Source organism: Octodon degus, unplaced genomic scaffold (assembly GCF_000260255.1).
Source record: "Octodon degus isolate 3935 unplaced genomic scaffold, OctDeg1.0 scaffold00016, whole genome shotgun sequence".
In the NCBI taxonomy this organism is placed as follows: Eukaryota; Metazoa; Chordata; class Mammalia; order Rodentia; family Octodontidae; genus Octodon; species Octodon degus.
Genome location: NW_004524592.1, coordinates 12,090,932 through 12,102,567, shown reverse-complemented (window position 1 = coordinate 12,102,567; position 11,636 = coordinate 12,090,932). Strand labels below are relative to the sequence as shown.

General features: G+C 39.6%; 1 protein-coding gene across 1 annotated transcript in view; it reads left to right on the top strand.

Annotated features, from left to right (window-relative positions):
* Pard3b (par-3 family cell polarity regulator beta) overlaps window positions 1-11,636 on the top strand; it is a 1,028,738-nt gene that overhangs the window by 702,002 nt on the left and 315,100 nt on the right. The window contains exons 17-18 of the mRNA XM_004626728.2: window positions 1,655-1,861; window positions 2,591-2,828. Of these exons, the coding sequence (XP_004626785.1) occupies window positions 1,655-1,861; window positions 2,591-2,828 (445 nt within the window). The remainder of the gene's footprint in view (window positions 1-1,654; window positions 1,862-2,590; window positions 2,829-11,636) is intronic.

The following is an 11,636-nucleotide window of genomic DNA, read 5'->3' as shown; positions in this document are numbered from 1 at the left end:
TTGTCATTATTTTGACCATTTTTAACATATTTCAGAACAGCTGTAAGCATGTATAGTGCTATGTAACTCTTTGTGGAGATAGATAGATAGATAGATAGATAGATAGATAGATAGATAGATAGATAGATAGATAGATATCTCAAGCCTTTGCTGCGCTTTTCCTTATACCCCTGCATTACCTAATAGTATGTTTGGCTACTGGTGGTAGTGTTTACAGTGGCAGTGGTAGTAGAAGCAATACTAGTGGTAACAATAATGAAAGCCATGCTGTTTATGGAGTTTCCAATGTGTAAGGCACTGAAGTAGAATTCCAGGAGCAAAATCCTTAATATATGCTCAATCTATATCTATTGAAAAATTGTGGGGCCTGGGGAGATAGCTCAGTAGAATAAATGCTTGCCTGGCAAGTGCAGGATCCTGAGTTCAATCCCCAGTATTGCAAAAAGAAAAAAAAAAATTGCACAGGAGTTTTAGTTCCAGAAATACAAGTGTGGTCTTGATGACAGTAATCTGCCTTGTACCTAGAGGAGAGCATGCACTTTGGCCCTGGTAAAATAGCTTGGAAAAGAAAAACAAGAGCCAAGATGGATTTCTTCCATCTTTAAATAGTTCTGTATTGCTACTACTTAAGTAGCCTAATCTTGTTGTTAATAGTTGGGAGGCCAGCTCAGGTGGAAATAGGGTAAAAAACAGTAGAGGGATGCAGGTTCCGGTGAAACCCTACAAACTCAGAAAAGGGTTTTTATTTCATTCCTTTTTATTACATGCAGAATAGATAAATTTTATTCACTATACACTAATAGCCATCAGGGTAAAGTATTTCATTAGATAAATTATAATTGTTGGCCAGCCAGATAGCTCAGCGGACTAAAGCTCCTGCTTAGGCAGAGCCTAGGGCCAGGGTTTGATCACCTGGCCTGCCACGCTGGCCCCTTCCCTGGGGCGCTCTGAGGCAGCAACTGAGACTAGGCGTGGTGGCACACACCTATAATCCCAGCACTTGGGAGGCTAAGAACAGGAGAATCTTTAGGAGTTCAATCTCTGAAGTGAGCCTCTGTAGACCCTGTACCAAATACATAAAAAAATTACAATTGTTAATGTTTCTTGATTTTCAAATACAGTGTGTCATAACAATCATATAAGTAATCATGGTAATAATAAAACATTCAATATGTAGGTGTGCCCTGGATGGGTACTGAAAGACAGGCCTAATGCTAGATGTTCTCTGTGTGTGTGTGTGTGTGTGTGTGTGTGTGTGTGTGTGTGTATACATGTGTATACATGTGTATACCTGTGTACTCTCATATGTACTGAAACTGTAGATAGTGACAGCCTTTTAAATGCACGTGTGTGTCTACATAGTGTATATTATGCATGCATATGCATTTCTCTGTATAAGATATATTTAAATATTCTTAGCTCAAATCTTATCACACCTTCCAAACAAGAAATAAACCAAAGCTCAGAGAAATGAAATCACTTGCTCAAGGTCAAAAAAATTGTCAAAGCTTGAATGTAGCCCCCAATTCCTATTCATTTTGACACTGCATTTTTAAAAATATCCAAAAGGAAGTGACCTTAGAATGACCAATATTTCCACTGAATCACACTGCCCCATTATGGAAGGCGTGACCTCTTGCCCTTTCTTTTCCAGAATCCCCAAACAAAGACTTTGGCCCAACTCTGGGATTGAAAAAGTCCAGTTCCTTGGAGAGTCTGCAGACTGCTGTGGCCGAAGTCAGAAAAAATGAACTCCCTTTCCACAGACCCCGGCCGCACATGGTCCGAGGCCGGGGCTGCAACGAGAGCTTCAGGGCAGCCATTGACAAGTCCTATGACGGACCGGAAGAGCTTGATGCTGGTGAGGCTGTGTACTCCCTGAAGTGGCTTCTCCATCTTGTTATCATCTGCGAACCACAGGCGAGAGTGTGTGCTTAACTACAGAGGAAAATGATTTAAGGATCACAATTATATTTTTGATATTAAAAGTAATTCATTTTCCTGATATGTTTTGCCCTTTGGCTTAACGAACATGGAATTGGAGAACACAATGTGCAATTTATTTTACAGTGCAAATGCTAAAGAAATGTTCTCCTTAGCTTTCCTACAAGGACCAACTGTCATTTACCCTTGGGGTACTAGCACTAAGTATGCATTTCTTGACATTTTTATATGAGTCATTAAAAGCAGTGTCAACCAGAGGACTGACTGCATTAATTGAGTAGAGCAGTTGGATTATATTTGTACTCAAAAGAAAAATTCTCCTGGAAGGAAAGTGGCACTGTTTGTTTCCCAGCATGGCAGCTTTCTGAGCTGATCCAGGTTAACAAGCCAGCTTCCAGAGAGATCAGTGCTTTGTACCATTCAGGCCCTTCATATGATCACCAAGCAATGGACTGAAGGCCAGCACCCGTCCTTGCCTGGCATGACCAGATCTATATAGTCCTGTCATCAAAGTGCATGGGTAGTCATGTGCAAGGCTGCAACTCTGCAGTGCTTCTGTTCTTCTGGATTGTGCATCTTGACTTTCGTTTATATATAACCATAAGTGCCGCTGACCATGCACATTGATTCTTTTCTCTCTGTACAGATGGTCTGTCTGATAAGAGCTCTCACTCTGGCCAAGGGGCTCTGAATTGTGAATCTGCCCCTCAGGGGCATGCTGAGCTAGAGGACATGGAGAACAAAGCCAGGAAGGTAAAAAAAATAAAAGAGAAGGAGAAGAAAAAAGAAAAGGGAAAATTGAAGGTCAAAGAGAAAAAGCAGAAAGAGGAAAATGAAGACCCAGAAAGAAAAATAAAGAGAAAGGGACTTGGAGCCATGCTGAGGTACGGGCCTGCTTGGAAGGCCAAGTTGGTTTTGATTCTCCTTTTACCAGTCATCCCTTTATGTGCATTCTGAAGCAAGTGAATGCTTTCCCTCATTTTTGGCTAAATGCATAAAAAACCCCGAAAGTATGAAGGTGTATGTTCCTCTTCTGTAGAGGCAGAAGGAGCCTTCTTGGGTAGCTTACGTGAGACGAAGCTGTCATAAGTTTGCTGTCAAAGAAAGGCCTCTCTTTAGCAGACCAAGCTGGAAGTTCCACCACCTGCAGTGCTGCCTGTGTAGCCATCTGCACGGGAAGGCTCTGGTGAAGCCAGGAAGGCTCAGCCATTCCCTGTAGACCTCCCTGAACAGAGAAGCAAATAAATCTCCTTCCACTGGGACTGCAGTGTACGGGTGGCCAGTCAACGGCAGAGGCACTGTGATGCAGTGGATGTGGCTGGGTTTGGGTCCACATGACTCTGCTCTGAATCCAGGAGCCTCCCCCAGGGGCTATGGGGCTTCCCACATGTTGTTCAACTTCCCTAAGCCTCCGTTTTCTCACTTTGAATGTGAGGCCCACATTCCTGCCCTAGCAAGCCAGAGCAGATGTGAGGTAAGAACCAGCTTCTGCTGCTTCCTGGGCCAGGCAGATGTAGCAAGAAAGTCAGGGAAGTGCTGTATTTCTCCTTCCATAGCTATCTTGAGAAATGCTCATTTGAGGCAGTCTTCTCCCTGTCCTGAAATCTCAGGTTTCTGGTCACTTTGGGTAATAAAACCTTGTTTTTGTCAGGGACTCCAACAGCCAGTCCTCCCCATTTCTTGGACCTCTAGCCCAAAGGGTGTCCTGTACCCTGTAGTGCAGTAGGACAAGGATACTGCCATCTACTTCTCAGTCTCTGAAACCAGAGGAGGGAGAAGAACAAGGGTGGCAGTACATGGGGAGAGTTTTACTTAAATGGTGAATCTGGTGTAACAAGTCACAGAGCTTGTCATGAACCACTTTTGTGGATGGTTGAGGAAAAACTTTACTATCACAGTGTTAATAAAGGAAATTCATTTCCCCACTGTTTTCCTCTTACCCTTAACCTCTGACTTCAGACAGCATACTCTGGGGTCTCCTGACACCAGTGTAGGCGTCATGGGGATGAACAGCTTGAAATGTCCTCAGAATATCAGCTACTGGTACCTGTTCACTGAAATCTCCAGTTTCTAACTCTGCAACTAACAGAACAAGAGATTACCGTTCCTATTCCTTCCCCTCACCCTACCACAGGGATGTTCCAGCCTGCCTACCATCTCCAGGCTTCTCCAGAACAAGCTGTACTCTAGTTTGGGGCCTCTCTACCTTGGGCCCAGACCTCAAGCTCCCAAGAACATGCTCCTGCTTGGAGACGGAGGGGGTCAGTAAGTGGTTACAAATCCCAAGGGCAACTGCAGAAAGGAAGATGGCAGTCTGCTGTCATTTTCTATTCAGTCAGCTAATTTTTTTACTTCTCTTCCATGGACTGACATGAGAGGTGGGCTGTGACAGATAGTGGCCAGGCTAGCTACTCCTTGTGGCACACTTAGAAGATACCTCTCTTTCAAATGCTGGGTGGTCTATGATGCCAGTTGTTCTTGGTTTTGGATCTCCAGCTGAGATTTTCTCAGAAAAAGGAACATTTCATTCTTTTGGGCACATGTCAGGATCTTATAAACTGCAGTGTGATTTGGGGACACAAACAGCGGACACAGCTCTGCCCCTTCCCATTCTGTGCTCAGAGCGTAACATGCCAGTATCTTTCTGCTCCCAATCTGAGGTACTGCATCTTTACCCCTGAATATGTTATCCTGCTGTCACCTGGGCCAAGGAGAAGGGACTCAAGCAGGCTTGATATCCTAGTACTCTATCCTCTGACTATCAAAGAACAAATTTGGTTTTAAAAATCAAACTGCCTTTTATTCCTGATTCATGAATTGGTAGCATCCCACCTACAGGATAGAAAGGTGCTCAGATGAGCTAAGCAAAGGATGCAGGCTTTTACAGGCAGGAAAGGGCTGAGAAAAGCAAACACAAGAAGCAAAAAGTAAAACTGAAAGTTACCTGCCTTATAGGGTCAAAGCAGACAGGACTTCATGACCAGGCTGGTGTGGGGTGACTGGATGTTTCTTCTAAAGGGATTGATGAAAAGCAGCTGTTTGGGGAAAGCTAGTTTGCCTTGCTCATGGGGTAGGCAGCAAGAGAAAATCCATTCCCATTTTGGTCTGGCCTGTTTTGACCTAGTGTAAGGGCTCAGTCCAAAACAGTGGCTTCCCTTTTACTTAACATGCCATACAGCTTAGTAAATGCCAGTGGGACAAATTCCCAGTAGACAATTTATTGTAGCACAAATGGGAAACAAATATAGTTATCATAATTTTATCACTTTTCTAATAAATATCAATGTAATTTATAAGGAAAAGTTTATCCTAAAGGTATTAAAGGAAGAAAACTATAGAAATAATTTAACTAGAATGTATGTATACATGTAAAAATTGTTAGAGATTCAAATAACCCATATCCTACAATATGACTAAATTGCGCCTTTACTTTATATATTTTTATTCATTTACTTTATATTTTATTTTGAGTAATTAGATTCAGCAGGTTCCTGTTTGATTGTCTGTAATTCAGTGCCAGTTTTTACCCTTTTTGTCCAGTGTCCTCTTTATTTTCATATAGAAGAGGTCACAGGTGCTAAATCATTTTGACATCTAGAACCTTGGAAAGCAAGAACCTTTCCTTCTTCTGGTTTAGCAAAAGCAAGAACTGAAAGGTGGTGTTTGGTTTTATCTTTTGTATAAAAATAGCAACTGCTTTCCTAGTGTACTGCAACTGAGTTGTGAGCATATTGGACTTGCTGCTTCATGTACATTTTCAACAACAAAGAACACAAAAGCTGTTACCACTCCAACAGATTGTGCTTTAATTCTCATCTGTTGTTCACATGCTATTGACTTAGTTTCTTTCTTATTTAAAAAAGATTGATTGCTCTCACGTTCTCTTGGAGTTAGATGTGATTTAAATATGTATTATCTTTCCAATTGTCTGTGTTCCTATGACGTTCTCCCAAAGATGGGGCTTGGATGTAGACACCACAGTCACACCCTGCACACTGACATCTGGATAAGGACTAAGCGACAACCATACCCTTCCCACTCCTCACCAAGCCAGCGGCCATCAATGTGAATGTGTGAACAGGCCCTTGTTCTTACTTCTAAAACTTTGTACATTTCTGATACGAGCTGGTCTGTGCATGTTGAGGACACAGAGTAGTACAGTTCAGCTTTCTTTTTAATTGAACCTACTTCCATCTGATTTAAAAAGCTACAAGGGAGCTTTCATTCATACCTCTCTGCATTTTGTGTTCTCTAATTCCAGTGTTATTATGTTTTGCTGACTTTGGGCTATCTTTTGTATGGTTTATGTGTCATCATGGGTAATTGTGGGGAAAAAAATTGTGATGCTCAAGAGCCTGCCCCTGGTGGTGGCTTCCCAGTGTCCTGCTGGATGCACACTTCTGCAAGCTAAGGAGCTCACATGATTCAATGAGGTGCTGGACTTCCTTGGACTTTGTACCCTTTATGACACTGTCCTGCAGAAATGGCTCTCACGTGGCTCCTGCAGCCAAAACTCGGTGCTGTTGTCTTCAAAGACAAACACCTTGCTGCCAGCCCCAGGCCACCTTCCTGAGGGCTGGCAGATGTTTTCCAGGTGCTAAAGAGAAATAACCCTTGATTAAGTGTATCTCATCTGTCTGGATTGGAAAAAACCCAGAAATCAGTCCCTGACCCTTAGTTGTCTACTAACTTCTTCAGTCCTTCTGGTCTTTAAACAAAAATAGCTAGGTTGGTTCCTCTTGAGATCATAGGCCACTCACTTCAAAAACTGAACCGTCAGCTCATTCTAGACACTAAATGGAAAGGCTTGAAGTGATCGAATTTCTCTTATCTATTCCACTTACAGGATTTTGTCCTAACAAGAATTATACCTAGTCAACCCCTTCTTAATTGAGTAAAAAAAGGGCAAAACCTGCCAACAAGAATGTCATCCTTGTTTTTAAACTTTATTTTCCTATGTTTATCTGAACAGTGCTATCTGTTGAGTATCTCCTCCCTGCCATTCGTGATTATTCTTTCATTTATTCAACAAAATTTATTAAAGTGGTGTTTCACTTTAGATGCTAGTCCAGGCGCTGAACTTATAGCAATATAAAGTACTGCTTTTAAGACACTGTCCTAACAAAGGAAAGACAAATCTCAGCTTCTTGTGGTGCATTTAGTATAAAACCAAGAAAAATCTCATACAAAGTATAAACTATTTTAACAATATATTAGAGAGCATAGAGACATTCACTAAGATAACTTAGGGGCACATGAGTGCTTTGTCATCAGTAGCATATATGGCACAGAAGAGGACATCAGGCCATGACTGTCATGGAATTTACAGTGCAGTGAAGGGGACAGTATAAGCAACTAACCCAAAATAATTGAGATGACCTCAGATTGTAGTAGGAGTTGTGAAGAAGGTAAATCAGAAAGAATGGTGCGGTCTTACCCTCAGTTACTGTGACATCACGACACAGTATGCATCTACCTACAATGCTCTGAATTTTCAGCAGATATCTTATCAGAACTTAGCACGCTATGATACTAAAGCCAAATCGCTTTATGCCTTTTTTTTTTTTTTTTTGCAGTATGCGAATATGGGGCGGTTATTTTTAAAACCAACTTCACATAAAGCTGTGACAAAAAAAACTAACACAAACTGTTGTCTGTTAAGTACAAAAAACCCTATCATACCTGAAGCAAACAATTTGAAATGTAGGGCAAATTTGGTTTGTAGCTGTTTGTATCAATTCTGTTCCCCTTGTTCATTGTCAGTGGGTTTTTTTAATTGTTTCTTATCACTCTGCTAATGGGTATGTCTGAAGATACATTAATTTAGTATCTATAGAATTTCTGAAAAACCAAAATCATGAACCCTAAAGATGAAGATATTTTGAAAAATCTAGAAATATCAGTTTCTTATTTCTAAGCTTTGCATATGCTAAGGCATATGTTTGTTTTGTTCTAAAATATACTATATATTTCATTTAAGTTAGGAGAACTCTGTATCCTGCTGTAAAATATTTTTAAAAGAACGCACACTCACACGCACACACATGCACACACACACACACAACATCCTCCATCAAACAAAACAGACAACACAACTGCTATCACAACCAAATTAATACTAAACTTCGTTAAAGATATCTCCCTTAGGAGGTTTGTGACTCTCACTCGAGTTTCATTCTCATCAGTAAACTGGGGGTGATAACATCCTCCTCAACCTGTAGGCAAGTTGAAGTTCAATAGTTTATGTGAATAAAGATATCAGTATAGTGCTGACTAGGAGGACATTACTTCTTATTTATTTGAGATTGGTAAGTAACTATACATACACATGTTATATAACATGTGTTATATTATAAGATGGCTAAATCAGGCTCTCAAATGTATGCATTATCTCACTACATATTTTTGGAAGAATCTTTAAAACTGTTCTCTTAGCAATTTTGAAGTATATGATATATTATTATTAACTGTAGTTGCCATGATGTATAATGGGTCTCCTGACTGTGCTTATTAAGTCTAACTGAACCTTGGTGTCCTTCAAGTAGCAACTCCAAGTGCCCCAACTCCTTGCCTCTAGTAAGAGCTGTTTTATACCCTATTTCTGTGATCTATAGTTTTTTATATTCCTTGTATAAATGAGAGGACATATATATTTATGACACTTGTCCTTCAGTACTTAGCTTATTTCATATAACATCATGCTCCGTACATTTATCTATCTTGTCACAAATGACAGGATGCACACCTCCCTCACCACTGGATCGTAGTGCATCCTGTATGTGTACCACACTGCTTTTGTCCAGCCATCAGCTGATGGATACTTAAGTTTTTTCCCTTTCATGAATATTAGGAATATCACTGCAATACCATGGATAAGCAGATGTCTCTTCAACATACTGATTTTATTTTCTTTGGATAGGAATCCAGAAGTGGGATTGCTTGGTCATATTGTATTTCTGTTTCCCATATTTGAGGAACTTCTTTACTATTTTCCAGAATGGCTTCACTCATTTACATTCTCATTGGTTGCTCAGGAGCTCTCTTTCCTCTATACCCTTCCTTGCTAGTACCTGTTACCCTTTTTCTTATAACTATTTTAACAAGTTTGATGTGATGGCTCATTAGGGATTTGATTTGTGTTTCCCTGAGGGCTGGTGATATTGAGCATTTTTTCATATGCCTGGTGGTCGTCTCAATGTCTTCTTTATGACACAGTAGACATTCTTGTGTTCACACTCGGGACCCACTCCAGCTGGCCAAGGCAGTGGGATCATCACCTTCATCTCAGGCAGGCATATCGGAAGCTTTCTACCTCTCTCTTTAGTGGTTCTTTTGTTTGTTCGTTTAGTTTTCTGCTATTATGTAATTCATGAAGATATAATGCTTTTTATTTTGCTTGAATAATTTTGCATAATAAACTATAAGAGAAATGACAAAGCTGAAATAATTTGATCATTTATATTTCATGTGCTCTGGGTCACCCCTTTCTAAATGAAACTATGAACTATTTATATGTGTTACCTAATTGCTTGATAAAAGGTAAAACTTTCTATTGCTAAATACAAATGAAAAATAGACAAAAATTTTCTTTCTTTCTTTCTTTTTTTCCTATCTTTTCATATACATTTCAGCTCAGACTATGGGTTGTGGACCTGATGCTCCTAATGCACAGTTCATAGCCATTTCAGCAGGCTGCCCTGAAGTTGTGCTGTAATACATTACCTATAAAAATACATTTTGACTTGATTTTTAAATTAGATCAGATAGAGAGTGAATACTTAAGTCACGAGGGAACATGACATCTCCTGTACATTTGTCCTCTTTACCTTGATCCCATAACAGCTGCTACAGTTCTTGTGTACAGTAGATGTAATGTGGCCACTGCCTGTCATTACCTCTTTCCAGACAGTGGCTGTTAGTGTCTGGGCATCCCTTCAGCTTTATGGGTACTGAGGGTAGCCCAGCTAATGTAGCCAAGCCAATGAAATTTTTAACATTTCCCAAAGGAAAAAGTCCACAAATGGGCTAGAGTTAAGATGCTTTGCCTCATGAACTTCAGGCCAGTTTGAAACATGATATTTCAGATGAAAAAAATGATAGGTCAAAGTTCTTAATTCAGCTTCTAGCTCGGTGCAGTAATACACTGGGAAGAGAACCTTACAGATTGGAGTAAAATGACTGCATAGACTGAACCTGAGAGAAATGTAGCCCTGTGGGAAAAGTCAATTTGCATGTCAGAGGCTACTAGGGGTGTGGCCTTTGGTGCTCTCCAGGACTAAAATGGCAGAAGAAAAGAAATCCATGCTAAAAACCAGTTGGAATTTATTTAGGTTTAATTTTTGTCTCTTTGGTAACTGAATTTTCTTTCTTCAGTTCATTTTAAATTATTTATCTTTCACTATAAGAGCCATGAATATTTTCTTTCTACATTTTGTTAATTTGCCAATTTTCTCTTGAGCTAAATGCCCTAGCAGTTTTAATTTTTTATTCAGGTTGAGAAGAAAAATGATCCTTTTTTTTCATTATCACTATCACAGAGTTGAGTTCAGAATACTACTTTTTATGACCATTGCTGTTGAGCCCATAATGAAATTGCAAAGCAGAGAGTGTAATATACCGATATTGACTTCCATTAAACCTAGCGGTGTGGTAGCTGATGGTATTTATATATTTACACATGATGCATCCTAGCTTTTGTTGGTTTGCAGCTAAGCACCAGGGAGGAAAATTATCTCCATAATGTGGATAGATTGTGAACATGAGAATGTGAAGGAGTGTTTGTTATTTGAATAGGGCAAGTGATCAAATTGATGGAGATAGATGTGAGTGTAGTGACTAGAAAAAGTTAAATATAGATTTAATTTGGAGCAAACACATTCAGGATTGTTTGGCCGGCATCTATTTCTTAACTAAAAGAGGACCCAGGGACAGATGGGCCACTCATTTGATGGGCTAAGTGTAGGGACAAATGAGCTGCTGCAGTGCCCAGTGTGGTGAGTTTGTTTGGAATATGATTTTCATAATTTTTTTCAGCTGTCACGCAAGTCTGCAGATGTTTGTTTATCATTCTTTTTTTTTTCTTTTTGAGTATGTGTTCATGGAGGGGCAAGGGGCTTGTATGGAGTTAATTAGTATGAAACTATACAGACTCATTGTTTTGAAATCATTTTAAAATCCAATTGCTATTCATCACCTTTGCCTCCTATTCTATGCAATCTCGAGCATGCTATAGCTCTTGTTTTTGGCTTTCCAAAGCAGAGACATGATGTGGTTTTCTCATACTTACCACAGTAAAAAATGATCACAGAGAGTGTCAACCAAAGGCGTATTTGTTTAATTAGGATTCCTTCTCCTCTTAATATGCGTCCCATTAAGGTAATGTGAGTTATATAAACACACTGAAAAATAGACCCCTCTCTCTCATTACTTTTCTTGGATAATGAGGTTTAGATTTGTTAACTGATCAGGACAAAAGTCCACTAGCTTAACTTTTAACAAAATTGATATGCTAAAAAGAACTTTCACAGGCATAAAAGTAGAAGGTGTACATTAATAAATAAACTTCATTAGCATTTAAGGCAAAATATAATCATTTAAGATGCTGGATTAAGAAAAGGTAGATGGTTTCCTAATGGACCTATTTGCATAGACCTTTAAATAGCTAATAAGATATATTAACAATGGTTTTATTC